General features: G+C 34.2%; 1 protein-coding gene across 1 annotated transcript in view; it reads left to right on the top strand.

Moving 5' to 3' along the window:
• The first annotated feature begins 15,558 nt into the window (after nt 1-15,558).
• Nucleotides 15,559-17,677, top strand: part of LOC132113198 (mucin-2) — a 30,058-nt gene continuing 27,939 nt past the window's right edge. The window contains 6 exon segments of the mRNA XM_059521019.1: nt 15,559-15,592; nt 15,661-15,943; nt 16,096-16,210; nt 16,314-16,379; nt 16,492-16,620; nt 17,460-17,673. Of these exon segments, the coding sequence (XP_059377002.1) occupies nt 15,559-15,592; nt 15,661-15,943; nt 16,096-16,210; nt 16,314-16,379; nt 16,492-16,620; nt 17,460-17,673 (841 nt within the window).

Raw genomic sequence — 17,677 nt, 5'->3', positions numbered from 1 at the left:
CCACATTTACAAAAGATTTGTAGATCTTTGAAGAGTTTTACCAAAACTCAAATACCAAAATGATCTGCTCTACTGCAGGGTTTCAGGTCTTAACTCGTTCTTTTATTTATTTTTTGCTCATAAATTAGGATTTGAAAAGGTATTAAAATGGAGCAAAAAGATATTCTTCAAAGTGAATGCATAGAATTGTGGCATTAAATGCTGCATACAAAAGATAAATAAAAAGAATCTTCAGAATTTTTGTTTGTTTTCCAATGCAGATATCTTCCATAAATCGAGATGGACTTACGACAGATGCAAATTAAACAGATGAAGTCTTGTTTTCTGAGAAATTGAATGAAATAAAGTCAGTTTATGCTAAAAACCAGAACAAATATCTTCCAACGGAGGGATGTTTGGCACATACTTGTTCTCGTTTTAATCATAAACTTACTTCATGTTGATCAATTCCTCATAAAACAAATGTACCTTGATTTAAGATTCTTTAGACATTTGCATCAAAACCACTGATTAAAAATATTATTTTTATATTTATGCATTTGGAGACCACATTTATGTATCATGTTCCGTTCAAATTATTCCTTAAGTTTTCTTTACTTGGTCTTAAAAGTTATTAAAAAGCCTTTAATTTACTTTCATTAAACCTGCAGAAATGCTGTATTAAGACCCAGGTGGCCCATAGCTGCTGTGGGTACATTTGTGTTTTACTAGGCATCATGCAAAGTATAGCAAACATCTGATTTAATCTTTTGAACAATGATTGCGGTGTCAAGATATTTTTATATTTCATATTCTACATGGCATCTGGTCCTATAACACCAAATAACCATCAATGACTGTGAAAGGATATTTGAACGAAAACTTTTCAAAGCTGAAAAAAAGAGTATTTTGAATGCTGCACCTCATTTTACAGTGTTATCAAGTCAATATCAAATATTATTATTTATGTGGTCAAATGTGTATTCAAGCAATAAAAATGCATTGCTTATCTGATTTGACCTTTTAACTATATATATATATATACCATCTCTCAGGCTTTAGAGGTATGTGAGGATGTGCATTTAACGTCTTGTTGCACGTTCGACAAATAAATGACTAAAGCTATCTATAAATCTGAGAATAAAGAATACAGTGAAGGGAGAAACCGGAAGTGTGGTCGCCCATTGTTTGACATTGCAAAAGATTTTAAAGGGTTCATGCCACGAGGAATCACATTACCTCTGTATTTTCATATATAAGAGATCACTGTATTATAAAAACATAAAAAGTCTGAGAACATAAAATATCTTCCAAAAAGAGCTTTTATTGTTACTTCTATGAAAAAAACTAAACAGAACAAACAACCAAAAAAAAAAAAAAAAAAAACCCCTGGAAATGATGAGTTATTCTGAATAATATTGAAAGTCTCAAGAGGGGAATCATTTTGGTTAAGACTGGTGCAAAATGCTCACATATTAATGCATTTAGACCATCTTTGAACAAACAACTTCGCAAGTAAATGAACCTTAAGGAATATCAGAATAAATAAAAAAATGCATGACACGACCCCTAGACTATTTTGTAGTCCAGATTAGTCATTTAGGTTTTTAAAAATAATGAATGTGATCTTGCTGTATTTTTTCACGAAACCTTATTCACATGCAGATCTATCTATGATATCTGTCATCTGCAAAAAACTAAACATGGCACACCAGTCTGATACTTTAAGACCATATTTGCCAGTTTAGTTTGTGAATGTTTATTGTTATGAATTTGTTCTTGTTCATTATAAATGCAGTTGTATATATATATATATATATATATATATATATATATATAGTGCATGTACAGTACGTGCACAGCAGGGAAGTGTTTACTGTATGTCTGAAGTCTGCATGTAAAGATTTTACTTGGAGTTCAAAACACAGAGGCTAATAAAAGTCGATATAACTGCAGTTATTTGTCAACTTCATTTATATGCACATTACATAATACTTCAAAGATTTCTTTTTTTTTCCAGTAAAGCTTTGCTTCATTTATCAAGAAAAGTTGATACACTGAATTACGAATAAATGAATGAAAATGTAAAATGATTGGAATTTTCTATCATCTGGAGTGGCATAAGTTTGTGAACCCTTTGTGAAAATACAATCATTTCAATTTTACTCATTTTAGATTTTAGGAAATTATAGACAAACACAATCTGATGAAACTAATATCGTAAAAAGAGTTACTTTTCACATGCAATTTCTTGTAGAGCCTTAACAGAAAAATATTATTCATTTTATTGAACTTTATTTATTGAATTTAACATGTTTGAAAATAATGCTGAGGTATAGATCTACAGTCTTTACAATGACACACACTGTATAAAGGTCACAAGGTTCAAAAGTGTTTTAGTAATTTGCCTACTTCAAGTGTTTTTTCTTTGCTTTTTTTGTTCAGCTGAACAGTATGTTGTTAAACATTATTGAATGCTGTACTTCTGTCCCTGTTTTAATTCCTGTCGATGGTGAAATATGTGTCGCCTTGATAGCACAGCTCTCTTTAAGTCATTTCACAACCTCTAAATTGGCTTAAGGCCTCACAAAATCCTTCTGTCTTGTTTCTTGCGATTCATTTAGGAGTTTACAAATATTTGCTAAAGAAAAGGCTGCATAAATATTGACATACTGACGTATAATTGCATTGGCAAATATTTTAGGGCACATGCCAGACAATTAGTCCTAGACATGCTAGACATGAGTCCACCCATTCTCTAAAACACGAATACAGAAATAGACCTCAATTTGCAATCAAATTTTCATTAGAAAAGGTAGAGAATTCATTTAAATTCCTATTATTAATAATTATTCTGCTAATCTTTGTGTTTATGTATTTAAACTGTCATTAATTAGATTTATTAGACTTCAGTGCAAAGCACAATAACATTCAAAATACAGGCTAATATTACACAGCTAATAAAATCCACAACCTTATCGTGGAAAAATCCCCCTCTTGGAGATCTATTTATTGGCACAAAGTATTTTTTCTTAAGGTTTTATGAAGGTGAACTTGAGATTTTAAGAGCAAGTAAAGAAAATGTAATGATCAAATTGAAAGGAACACAATATGTCAATATGTTCAATAAATCAGTCAATAAATGTCTACAGAGCACAAAATGAGTTGTAGCAAGACATCAAGTTTAAGTTTCAAGTTGTTTAAAAATTCAACTTCCAACAGATCTACATCAATTTAAATTTTTTTGCAGAAAAGAAAGCAAAAAGTGCTGTTCTTCCTGTGTTTTTTGTCTTGTTTTCAAGCACAAATATCCAAAGATTCTTAAATTAAGATGCATTGAGAAGCAAAATGACTTGTTTCAGAGAAACTTAGCTAAATTAACTGAGTTTCTGATAAAAACAAAACAAAATCAAATGTCTGACTAATGGTCTCAGAAACCCCCTGACAGATATTTGCTCTTGTTTTAAGCAAACCTTCATTTTGATCTATATTGTAGAAACCAAGACTTTAACTATCTTCATTTTTCATCTCAAATAAATGTTTTTAAGGAAATGTAGATATTTGTATAGGAAAACATGACAAAAACACAGACGCAGTTTTTTTCTTCCAGTCCATATGCCATGACTATGAATTTAAGACTTTCTTCTTCAAACTTTATAAGACCTTAATTTATGGAAGGGCACCTTAAAGACATTTTAAGACCTGCAGAAACCTTAAAAACTGCACTGAATAAAAATAATATGCATGTTTGTGAGCTAATATTAGAGGACCAAGTCTACTAAATTCAGGCAGGCAACTTTTATTGGATCGACCAGTGGCACCCTTCATCTTATGTGTTTCAGTTTTAATCCGTTTTTAATACATTTACATTACATTTAGATTTAGTAATTTAGCAGATCCTTTTATCCAAAGTGACTTACAAATGAGGACAAAGGAAGCAATAAAATAAACAAAATAAAAAATAAAAAAGAGCAATGATATATAAGTTCTATAACATCAATGCCTTGAATTTTATGCGAGCAGCTATTGGTAGCCAGTGTAAACTGATAAACAGTAGTGACATGTATTCTTTTCGGCTCATTAAAAATTAATCTTGCTGCCGCGTTCTGGATTAATTGTAAAGGTTTGATAGAACTGTCTGGAAGACCTGCCAAGAGGGCATTGACATGGACAGAACAAGAGCTTGAACAAGGAGTTGTGCAGCATGTTCCGAAAGAAAGGGGCTGATCTTCTTGATGTTGAATAAAGTAAATCTGCAGGACCGGACAGTTTTAGCAATGTGGTCTGAGAAAGTCAGCTGATCATCAATCATAACTCCAAAGTTTCTGGCTGTTTTTTAAGGGGTAATGGTTGATGTGCTTAACTTGATGGTGAACGTGATGAAATGATGGGTTTGCTGAAACCACAAGCAGTTCTGTCTTGGCAAGGTTGAGTTGAAGGTGATGGTCCATCATCCAGCAAGAAATGTCTGTTAGACAAGCTGAGATGCGAATAGCTACCATCGGATCATCAGGATGGAATGAGAGGTAGAGTTGAGTGTCATCAGCATAGCATTGGTATGAAAAGCCATGTTTCTGAATGACAGAACCTAATGATGCCATGTAGACTGAGAAGAGAAGTGGTCCAAGAATTGAGCCCTGAGGCACCCCAGTAGTTAGATGTTGCGACTTGGACACCTCACCTCTACAAGATACTTTGAAGGACCTATCTGATAGGTAAGACTCAAACCACTGAAGTGTGGTTCCTGAGATGCCTTTTGCCACTAGGGTTGATAGGAGGATCTGGTGGTTAACTGTGTCAAAAGCAGCGGAGAGATTGAGCAAGTATTGAAGATTTGGATTCTGCTCTTGCCAGTCTCAGGGCTTCAACAACTGAGAGCAAGGCAGTCTCAGTTGAATGTCCACTTCTGAAGCCAGATTGGTTGCTGTCAAGGTGGTTGTTCTGTGTGAGAAAGACAGAAACTTGGTTGAACACAGCTCGTTCAAGTGTTTTTGCAATGAAAGGAAGAAGGGAAACTGGTCTGTAGTTCTCTAAAACAGATGGGTTGAGGGTAGGTTTATTAAGTAGTGGAGTTATATGACCCTGTCTAAATGATGAGGGAAGAACACCAGTGTGGAGGGATGTGTAAATGATGTGAGTGAGTGCAGGTACAACTGCAGGCGAAATGGCTTGAAGGAGATGAGATGGAATAGGATCAAGCGGGCAAGTAGTAGGGTGATTAGAAAGGATGAGTTTTGAGACTTCTGCCTCAGAGAGTGAAGAGAAGGATGTAAATGAGTGTAAGTTTGCTGGTGATATGAGCTTGACTGATTGTGGTGTGGAAAATTGTGCACTAATGTGTTTAATTTTATTAATGAAAAACGTTGCAAAGTCGTCAGCTATTAGAGATGAAGCAGGAGGGGGAGGAGGAGGACAAAGAAGTGAGGAAAATGTTTAAAAAAGCATGCAAGAGTTAGATGAATTGTTAATTTTGCTATGGTAGTATGTCATTTTAGCAGTGTAGACATTAGCAGAGAAGGAAGAGAGGAGTGACTGATACACATTAAGTTCAGTAGTATCTTTGGATTTGTGCCACACCCTTTCAGCAGCTCTAAGCTTACAACGGTGTTCGCGTACAACATCAGATAACCAAGGGGCAGAAGGGGTGTTACAGGCTGGCCTGGAAGACAACAGTGTCTAAACAAGATGTATGAGTGAAGTATAAAATATCAGTAGCAATTTTAGAGTTAAATTTGTGTCAGTCATTTTAATTTTAATTTAACTTGTTTATTGATGTAAACAGGTGATGTTTAATAAGGAAAAGAATAGACAATATAAGAAAAAGTGTAAAGTCAAGGACCATTATTGGCAATCAGTCTTTTTGACTGGTAAACCCATGCAGAGATTTGCAGGAATGTCCTGCAAGTTAAAATGAGGGAAATATGTCAAGTTAACAAATATCGTAAAAAAGCTTAATTATCAAGAATAATTTTTGTGCGTTCAAGTATGATCTTATATTTTTAACTTCCATAAATCAAAAAACAACAACAAAAAAGCAATCAGATAAATGTCAGTTTGCTTATATTAGTTAGTACTTCAACATTTTTGCCATTTGTAAAAAAAAATTCACAAGAACAATTATATAATATTCTACTATCTTATCCAGCAGGGAAAAATGGTGCAGAAAAAAAAGTAAAAACGTAAGAGTAAATTTCACAAATAATTACATAAAAAGGGCACATCCTGTAATATATTGAATTAAATGTGATAAAAATCACTGAATCATTCCTTTACATAAAATAAAAAGCTATATACCAACCTAATAATTCTACTGTGTTGATTAAAACTATTTTATTTCATTTTATTAGAATTTACACTTTAGCAGAATTTGGAATGTTTTCTTTAAAATGTTATCATACATTCTTTTAATCAGAGCGTTAGTGACATTTTGACGCACAGCCTCGCTCGGCTCCTCCTAGGTCTTCACACAACAGCAGGTGGTATAAAATGAAAAACACGAGCGCTTTCCATCCTCAAACACCTGGAAGATCCACAAATCCACAGGACAAGCATGGGGAGATGCTCCAGAATGGTCATATGGATGCTTGACTGGAGGTAAAACACTTTGGATTAAGCACCAAACAGACAGGTACGTTTTTCTCATCATTCTGTAATGTGAACTTGATTGTTTGATCAGAACGGTTCAGTTTTCCAGTTTTACACCTTCTATTGTAACCATGAGCCAGAGATTGAGTTCGTGGTTAAGCAATCCTTAAAAAAAGGCATTAGGATTTCCATTAAATAGTAAGAAGGCATTGTGTTGATAATTTCAGTTTGACATTGATCATTGATGGTGGCCTGACATTATTCACAATAAGTACGGTCTCAAGATAATCCATTATATTATTATTCATTATTTAATTACAATTATATAAATGTTGTATTTCTTTATAGGTTATTTGTCCGGGGGATAAAAATAAACAAAATGTGTATCATACAGTGTCACATGTAGAAATTTTGATACACACAAAAAAGTTATACACGTCTTTATACACAAATTTGTTGTAAACAAGTTTCACAAATAGGTGCAAGTAACACATCAATTAATAGACTGAAAAGAATAGCATTTTCTTGAATAAAAAGAACTGTTTTATTTACAACTTTGAATATTTTTATGCTGGAAAAAAATTCATCAAAAAATTAAATGACAGTAAAAGACAGTAAAATGCTACAGTCAAAACCTGGCGAGTTCCCATTCTATATGAAAACTGTAATAGATCTAATGAGACATTTAATGTATTTTATAGTAAAATACTGTTAAATACAGTGGAAGTGAGTGAAAAAGAACAAGTAAAAAATTACATTGCCAGAATGCTCTATGTTTGTTACACTTCACATTTGATGTTTGTAGCATTTGAGGAGAATGACTTACAGTCATAAAAACTGTAATTGTTCATGTAGGTGTCAACCATAATGCACACATTTTACATTTTTAATATTTATTAAAATAAACTGTAAATCATATGTAAATTATGGTCCTTTTTCACATGGGCTCAAATGCAAATTTGAAGCTCAATAGCATTTGAGGAGAAAGACTTACAGTCATAAAAACAATTGTAATGTGTTCATTTAGGTGTCAGCTACAATGCACATTTTTAATATTTCTTAAAATATATTGTAAATCGCTTAGGTAAAAACGAGGCCAGTTTATTACTTTCAGACACATTCCTGTGAAAGTTTTTTTCTTTTTGGCTGTTGACATTAATAACAAGTTTTAAGTTCAGAAATAATTTCATCATCACCAACGCATCTAATATTCTCTCTGACTTTCCAGGTTCCTTTAAGAAAATTAGACTTGGTTTTAACAAGAATTAACACCAAAAATCATCATTCTCGTAGCCATGGTAACTGCAAATTAACCATGTTTTTTTTTACTTCAAATAATAATTTATAAAGAAGTATTAATATACTGTAATATTTTGTTGTTGTTGCTATTAAAACAGACCTAAACCACCAATAGCCTTTCAAATGACTTAAAAGGATAAAAAACAATGAGGCAATGATTGGTTAATAACGCTGTTAAAATACATAATAGGCTAATAAAAAATAAACAATTTATGTACATGTTATTACAAATACCTGCAAAGGGAGCCAAAGGCCACAGGACAATCAAATCCTTGTTTAGGCTATTGACCGAACCTTTAATTCAAATATTCACTTAATCTTTCATTTTAGGCCACCTTTTTGCTATAGATGGCACAGCCTTTATAATTTCTTAAACAAAAAACATGTGGACATCACAACCCTTACAAAAATAAACCATGGTTTTATCATAGTAAAACTGCTCAATTTTCTAAATACTTGAAATTATAAAATAAATTAGAGTCATAATAAAGCCATAGCCATAGGTAAATTTCAAAAGCTACAATTGCAATTTTTTTATTAATACTTTTTTATTTTATTAAACTTCTATTTTCACCCCTATAGTAGTTTTTTTTTTTTTAATTTTCATGTTTGAGGAAGGCGGGCACAACAATACAATCCTGCTAAGGACACCCATTTGTCCAGCAGCGGTCCTGTCCACAACACTGATAACAAACACAATCACTTCTGCTCCTGGATGTCATTGTCCTTGGAGAGACTGGACAGGCTGTGAAATGCAATGTGAAGGATGGGCTGATTTGCTTAAACAAAAACCAAGGCCTTGAACAGTAGTGCTTTGACTATGACATTAGAATATTCTGTTGTGTTGGAAAAAAATAGCATCAACACAACACACTATAGTTTCAGCAGCTACCATGTCTGTATCACCAAATACAGAACGGCTGGACTTTGGGGGTCCAACAACAGGTCCTAAAGATTTCAAACAGAATTGAAATGAACTGTATTGTGCTGTGCTTTCTCAAAAAATTTTTTATTTCACAACTAAAGACTTTACCCTACTTTTGATCTGTTTGTGTATAATAAATATAAAGATACACTACTGTATATGGCCAAAAGTTGACACCCTTCTATAATAAACATTCCACTTTAAAATCTTAATACCACACAACATTCTAGAGGGTTTGTTAAGAAATCTATCAAATAATATCAATTAATATTATAATAAAATATTTTTTTAATCATAGGCTAATGTTATATCTCATGTCATTGCTTAATCAGTGTTTTCAACCACGGAAAGACATCAATAAAACAGCTTGTAAACAATTTGTCAAGTGATGTTGCATTCACGTCATCTTAGCGCTGACAAATCAGTGCATTGATATGATAAAAGTAAGGTCTGTAGACATTTTATTTTATCTGTTTTGTCTTCACTATATGTTTCCAGAAATCCTCGGCTCTCAGAAACGTGGGACAGCGATGTGAAGTTTGCAGTTCCTCTGATTTCAGAAACACACCTGCACAAGAAAGAGCACTGTTTCAGTGGAAAGAGATGACAAGGATTGCACTGAATGTTACTTTAAATATGAAATGTTTATTTCTGAAATGTTTAATTAATTTAAATGTATGTAATCAATACAAATTATGCCGGGTTAAATAACACAACATGCCAGGATAAAATGACCCACTTCTGTCACGAGTCCATCCGCTGGCCACCAGAAGTCAACCTCCCGTTATAGTGACTCTCACGTTACACAGACTGGCTGCATTCGGAAACTGAAAAGAGCTGCCTTTGGAGGATGCATCCCAAGGTAGGAAGGCATCAAGGCACATCCGAATTCAATGTTAGCTTCAGTTCCTGTCTCCTGAGATGTCTTCCTCTGGCTGATTTCTGAAGGCAGCATAGATGTGTCCTTCGCTGCCTTTGATATGCCACAATCATGTGTGTTTTATTCTGTGACAGTTAAGCTAAAGACTAAAGATGGCATCTGAAAGTTGTGGTCGGTGGTCATTTTATGTGTAAGTTTTTTTAATCAACCTTTTCCCCTTTTGATGTCATTCCTAGTGAGAAATTAATATTGCAGTAATAAGATATTCACTTTAATATCACCAAAAATCTCTATATTTTGCTGTAGAACATTTAACCGTTACTCTGCCTTAAAAAAACCAAAATCAATTTCATGAGGTTCCTTCGTGCAAAAACCCTGCCTGCAAAGTCATTGCCTCATACGGCAGCGAGGCAGCTGCCTAAGTTTTCGTTTGCATGTCACTCTGGAGGAGTAGCCTACACTTCCCATCAACCATTGCACTGATTACACACAGCTGTAACCAATCGCACACACACTATATTGCACCCTCTCAGCTCCATCTCAAACTGCAGAGGATTGTAAGCGTACATTCCTCTCCAAGCGTTAGTTACTCTATGGAGACTGCTCTAGTTTTATATCTAGTCGTAGTCCTGCCCTGCCTGTTTTTATTTCGTGCCTGTGTCTTGCGGATTAACCTCTTGTCTGTTTGGACTCTGTTTGCACCTCGCCTGGCATGTTTCTGGATTACCCCCTTGTCAAGCTCTCTGGATAACGTCCGCCTATCGAAGACCCACGCTTGCCCAATGATACTCTTTGTCTTGCATGTGTTGTACCTGTGTTGTTGTCCGACCCTTGTTTGTTTCATGACCACTTTTAAATAAAAGTCCTTCATATGGATCCACATGTCTCTCGTTTGTCAGTCCTGTTACAGCTTCTGGGTCTGTCCAAACCTGACCCTGCAAAACAACTAGAAATTACTCTTCAGTCTTTATTTATCTATTTATTTATGCATTTATTTTTTTATTTATTTTTATTAATTAATAAACTAAAGAGTTTATGCTCAGTAAATTTAACACTCAAGGACCAGCAAACCCTCTTTTCCACTGAGGTCTTATGAAGTTAAACAATAATAAAAAATAAAAATCTTGAAAAAAAAGGTCACTGACATCTTGGATGGCCTGAGGGACAGTAAAATAACAGCAAATGTCTTTTTATGTGAACTATCCCTTTAAAGTGCCCCAGTTGTCAAACATTACATTTTTAATACAATGTTTTTAATCTGACATATGCAAAAACATTTTTAACATTACATTTTTCTTTAATGAACTTTAAAAAGACTAAACAAGTTAAACAAATGTTTGCAAACAAACATTTACAAATATTCCTACTGTAGTCAGGAAAAAAAGAACCAGGTGTTACAGTTCAGCTGAACTGAGTCAAGTAAACTCCAGTCACTGTATTTATATAGGGCTTTTTACGATACAGATTGTGTCAAAGCAGCTTTACAATATTAAACAGAAAAATTGTATCGAAGGAACCAAAACTCCATTGTTCTCCTCTGACCAGACGAAACCAGCAGTTTAATTCCAGGCTGCAGCAAAGGCAGATTGGCAGAAGAATCATCTGTTTCCTGTGGTCTTGTCCTGGTGGTCGTCTGAGACAAGGTCTTTACAGGGGATCTGTATCTGGGGCTCTAGTTGTCCTGGTCTCCGCTGTCTTTCAGGGATGTAGAGGTCCTTTCTAGGTGCTGATCCACCATCTGGTCTGGATATGTACTGGATTCGAGTGACTGCAGTGACCCTCTGATCTGGATACAAACTGGATCTGGTGGCTATGGAGCTCGGAATAAGAGAGAAACAGACTTATATTAGCGTAGATGCCACTGAGAACAATAAAGCACATTTAAAAAAAAATTTGTAGTAGTAAAAACTCTAAACATTTACACATATTACCTTAAGTCTTAGTGTTGAAAGACACACACACACACACACACACTGTGTAGTTTCAGGGGAGCGGTCAGTGTTTGGAGCCTTGGAATGACTGAGTGGCCAGCATCTGAAAACTTGCAACAGTGACAAAGCACCAATAAAACCTTTGACCACACCCCGAAGGAGAAAGAAACAACCTTAATCTGAAGTTAAACCTGCCTCCCAGTAGGTTTAATATAAGCATCAATTTAGTCCTGAAGTAGCTCTAGTCTTCCTCAAGGAAATCAGCCTAAGAAATTATGCACTAGACTGAGTCTAAGACTATTTAAAACCATGACAGAGAAAGCAGATTTGATCTCTGTCCGGGAAACTTCCCCACAGAGTGTAAAGGATAGAATTATCATACACACGTTTATATACATTACTGAGCACACACACACACGCACGCACGCACGCACGCACACTCACAAACGCACACGTACGCACACGCACACGCACGCACACACACACACGCACGCACGCACGCACACGCACAAACGCACACGAACGCACACGCACGCACACACACACACACAAAACACCAGAACATTGAATAAAACTCATAAATTCTTCAGACACTAAAGAAACCTGTGTTTCTTTTGCAAATCAAAAACAATAAAACATAAATACTATTTAAACTAAATATTTTCTTTTTTTCTTTGCGGAGTGTGATTTGCTTTTTTAGAAAAACTGAATGAAACAGATTTAAACAAGAAACCATATAAAAATAAAATAAAATTTAGAGTATGAATTGCTTTTCAAAGTAATGTCACAGATTTATAAGGAAAATGTATAGTTATACAATGAAGGTCTTACAGTAGAAATGAAGACCATCACATGCAATTTTTCACGAGAACCAATGATATCTGGATGTCTGTTTCATCGGATTTGTACCCCTTTGCTCCAAATAATACCTTTTGTAGCTGTCATTTTTAATAATGATTACCAAGCCATATCTAAATCATATAGCTTTCAGTGAAAGTGTAGGAATTATTATTTTTGTTTAATATTATTTGTTTTACTCTACTAAAGAGTGTTCTTTGAACTCTCTGAATGCTTCTTTGGTCTGCTTGAGTTATTCTGATGTGCTAAAAGAACATAACGTGTGTGTGTGTGTGTGTGTGTGTGTGTGTGTGTGTGTGTGTCTGTGTGTGTGTGTGCGTGTGTGTGTGTGTGTGTGTGTGTGTGTGCAACCAAGTGTGAGACTAGAACCCTTAGCTTCCATGAAGATGATTTGCATGAAATAGAGACTAAGAAACACATATAGTAGACATAGTTATATATTTAAATGGACTCATGTTGAATATGATTGGACGAGATAGAAGCATCCTGATTTAATGCTGTGGATTTAATGCTGTATTTCCTCTTTGTTGCATGACTGTAGATGTTGTCTTGTTTCATATTATCTTTGAAATGGAAAATTGCCATGACAGAAGGTAAATGTTTTTGTCTGTTTTTTTTTTTGTTTCTCTCCCTCAAGTATATTTATTCAATATTACGAAAGTAACCTTTACATAAAGGCTTTAACCCACCTCTGTTTAATCTTCAGTTGCATATACCATGCCATAGCAGAACATTAATCATGACAACGTGTGTTTGAATTACGCCGCTGAGACACTGAGCTAATTTCTGAATCCTGAATCCAGTTTATGCCAAAGACCATATTAAGCTCCATCTGTTTGCTTTGTGCTTGTGAGATAATGCAGCATACTGCAGAGTATGACGAAGAGCGTGAGAAAACAGTTTCGGCAAACAGTTTTCATAGGCTCGGTGGCCACGGACACATCCTCTAACATGACATAAACCCGAGGTTAGGGTACTTTGGGTGATTCTTGGGATTAGATCACCTTATTTGAATAATATTAATAATAATTATGATAGTAAAATAATAATCAAATAAAACAACATCAAATGTTTCTGCTTTGGATTCAACTGATAAATCGTGAATATGATGCCTTACGACAGGCTTAATTAATATAGTTTGGCTAAATTATTTTTATGAAAGAGATATATAAATTAGTTTTGTTTACATTCTGGTGTTCTATGTAAAAACGTCCTTTTAATCAGGATGCAGATCCTGGAAAAATGTTATGACTCACCCTATGGGTCACAATCAATAATTGCTATTATGCAAAAACATTTCCTCGCGCTAAAGGTAACACAGGGCCTAAAGTTGTGTTAAGGTGTTCACAGTGTTGCATCACTTTTGAGGATTAAATACACTAAGGACTCAATATTTATACATCATCAGTTCAAAAGAGTTCCCCACCCCGTGCATTGTTACAATCCTTTCTCCTGCGTTACAGAAAAAGGCACACCACAAACCACAAACATTTACACATATAATCACATTTCCAGCTTTTGCTTGATTTAAAGTATTTCTGTTATTTTTCTAGCAGGTTTTCCGCATTCGGACTCACGGATGTCATGTCTAGTGAAGTTCAAGATAAACTAAATAGTGTTTCATAAAAAAATTCCCAGAAACATGTCAGTACCTAAACTAAAATGAGCTCAAACTAAATCGAGTTTACTTTTACAAAGGCTTTCGTGCTGTTGTCTTATATAGATGGTATAGCACAAATAGTTTCTAATTATAGTCACAATAGAGGAATAAGACAAAGTATAATAATAATAATAACAGACTTTTAATTACCAAAATCATTTTTTTTATGTTGTATGTACATTTGACTAAATAAATAAAAAAATAAAATAAAATTCAATCTGTTACTCTTCTTTTCTTTGTGAAATTAGATTCTACACCCATTTTTTAAAAGTGTATAATTATAAAGATTGATTAAAGATGTCATTAACAAACGGATGTGTGGTTGAAAGAAGACATTAAAATGAACATCAGTATCATTGATTGAATATTTATTGACGTGGCTGCAAATTCAAATTTCAGCTGAACCTTAGTATTATTACTATTACTATTACTATTAATATTTTTTTTTTTTCAGACATTAAATCAATTTAGTTTCTAAAATGAGCCTCATTTATTCATGGGATCTAAATACAGGGATGGAAATCAATCAGCGAAATGTTACATTATGCCGTCACACAAAATAAACATGTGGCCCCACCTTTAGCCCGATCTGACGTCCCTTCTGAGGGACCAGTGCTATAAAACTCTGAGTTTAGGACTGTGTCTTTCTCATTGAACCAGTGGAGAGCTCGACGCTCCTCACACATCATGGACAGGATAAAGATCATGTCTATAGGAGCGCTGATATGGACACTGTCTATTGGACTTGCTGCGACACAAACCAGTAAGACTCATTTAAAACAAGTGTTTTCAAATACTGAATAGAAGCCTTTTATTACCTTTTACACTGAATGCAAAATGCGTTAAATTTTTGTCACAATTTTTTTAACAATGAAAAATACTTGTAATACATTTATTAATTTATAACTATATATATATATATATATATATATATATATATATATAGTTTAATGGTCCTGAATAACATTAACAAATATTAACAATTAACAGTTTAATTTTTCCATAATTAATAAATAAAGATTAATAAATACTGTAACAAATGTTAATGTGTTCATGTTAGTCAGTGCATTACATGATGTTATCTAATAGGCCATTATATATATATATATTTTTTTTTTTTTCTATATGTTTCTATAAATAGTGTAATGTAGTAATACAATATTTCTATAATTACATGCAACTACATGCATATAGGATATAGGATGCCAATAACATATAGGATGCCAATAACATTTTCCAAGAATTAGCTTTTAATGTATATAATCATAATTAAGGGCAGAAATTAAAATCGGAGGGTTTCTAGCAAAAACCTTTGCGATCCAGTATGTTTCATTTATATTCTGTTCAGAGGAACTGAAAACTGTAAGTTTGATTCAAACCATCCTTTCTCATATTAATGCTGAATATTTCTCGAACCCCTCCAGTTTTCACAACAACGAACATGATTCCAACTGCCACAATAGACATGGTTTTAGGTAAAAATCTACGAATCGTTCAAAAATTCAAAGGTTTCTTCATTAGCAACTTCAAAATAAACTAAAAGCGACTGATGTTTTATGAGCAGGAGTGAGTTCACAACACAATGAGCAGGTTTGCAGTGTCTGGGGAAACTATCATTACAAGACCTTCGACGGGAACTACTTCCAGCTTCCAGCTTCATGCAACTTCATCTTGACGTCGCACTGTTCGGCCAGCTATGAGGACTTTAACATCCAGCTGAGACATCAGGTGGAGAACAATGAACCCACCATCAGCAAAATCACCATGAGGCTGCAGGGGACGATCATAGAGCTGACCAAAGGCTCTCTCAGTGTTAATGGGCAAATGTGAGTGGTTCAGATGATCGAAATATCTTCATTTGATGTCAGTTTTCACTTTGCTTTTTGATGGTGGTGGTTTGGGAGTTATTAATGCAACCGTGATGTCTTTGATCTGTATTGTATAAGTTGACTTGACTTGATTTATCCTCTCTCTGTAGAGTCACACTTCCATTTAGCAGCTCTGAAGTTTTCATCGAGAAGAGGACATCTTATATTTCAGTCAAGGCTATATTGGGGCTAGTAGCAATGTGGAATGAAGATGATTCGTTCATGGTAAGGATATTTTCTTCATGCAACACACATTTCTTACCAATACTGTCTCCAATAACTGCAAACAAGGAGGGAACCATGTAATACATATTTGATTGGTTTTCAGGTCAAGTTAGATGAAAAATACAAAAACCAAACGTGTGGACTTTGTGGAGACTACAACGGAATCGAGGTTTACAATGAATTCATCCGTGACGGTACTTTTTATAGTTTATTTAAATATATAGAAATATGTCTGTATCCTTGAACGTTTTACATTTATTATACACAGACAAAGAAGAGAGAATAATTTATCTCCTGTTCCAGGAAATACGCTGTCCATGTCTGATTATGGGAACCTCTGGAAGATGGACGGTCCAACAGAAGTCTGTAAGGAAGACACCGTACCTCTTGACGAAAACTGTGGAGATGAGGTAAGAAATGACATTGACATTTTTCTCTGTCTACACAGAAATAACGAGCAGTTAAGTCCCTTTAAAATGTGTACAAAGGGTAGTAATAATCAAGCATTTGAGCTAAAAATCACATGGCTTTGGGTAAAAGGTCAATTATGGGTAACAAACTGTAAGAAATTGGGTCTGGGTGGTAAGATCAAGTTAAGCACATTAATTTAGTTAGTTTTTAATAACATTATGAACATAAGGACAAAAGTAGTCATTTAGCAGATACTTGCATGTGTAAAATGGTGCTGAATCATGTTTCTTGTCCACTGTCCCTTTTGTCCCAAAATTTATCCATTTAAAAAAAAAAAAGCAATATAATAACAGCAAAAAGGTATAAAAAATATATTTTAACATAATATGGCAACATAATATAATGGTGTGAAGGGTACTTAATAATAATAATAATACTAATAAACCAATAAATAAATAAGAAGACTAAATATAATAAGGATACACATTTAAATTTAGCTGATGCATTTATTTAAAGTGAATTTAGAAATGAGAAACAAATTAATTTCCAAAACATTTAGTCATTTATTTTGCATTTTCTTAGGCCAGTTTAAGATTGTATTATGAATCACATATTATATGTAGAAAATCCAGGGTTGAAGTCACAGGTAGATATACTGTACTTTGTTTAGTAAATCAATTTACATATATATACAACACTTGAATGTGAATGGATCAGAAACAGTGAGCCTGTGGAATGATCATTATTAGTGATTATGATTAATGATCATCTGTAGATGTAGCTGGAATTATTTCACTGGGTTGTTGATATTTATTTAATGTGGCTTTTCGTTTTACAGAATTTCTGCCATGATATCTTCTCCAGTTCAGTGTTCAGTGATTGCAGAGGTCGGGTTTCCATTGATTCATTTGTCCAAGTATGCATGAAAGACCTGTGCCATTGCAACAGCACCTCCGGATCCTTCTGCCTATGCAAATCCATCGGCGAATATTCAAGGCAGTGTGTGCATGCAGGTGGAAAGCCTGAAGAATGGAGATCAGAATATTTTTGCCGTAA

The sequence above is a fragment of the Carassius carassius genome, chromosome 3 (assembly GCF_963082965.1).
Source record: "Carassius carassius chromosome 3, fCarCar2.1, whole genome shotgun sequence".
Taxonomy (NCBI): domain Eukaryota; kingdom Metazoa; phylum Chordata; class Actinopteri; order Cypriniformes; family Cyprinidae; genus Carassius; species Carassius carassius.
The sequence above is the reverse complement of the archived record's forward strand: the minus strand, read 5'-3'. Positions and strand labels throughout refer to the sequence as shown.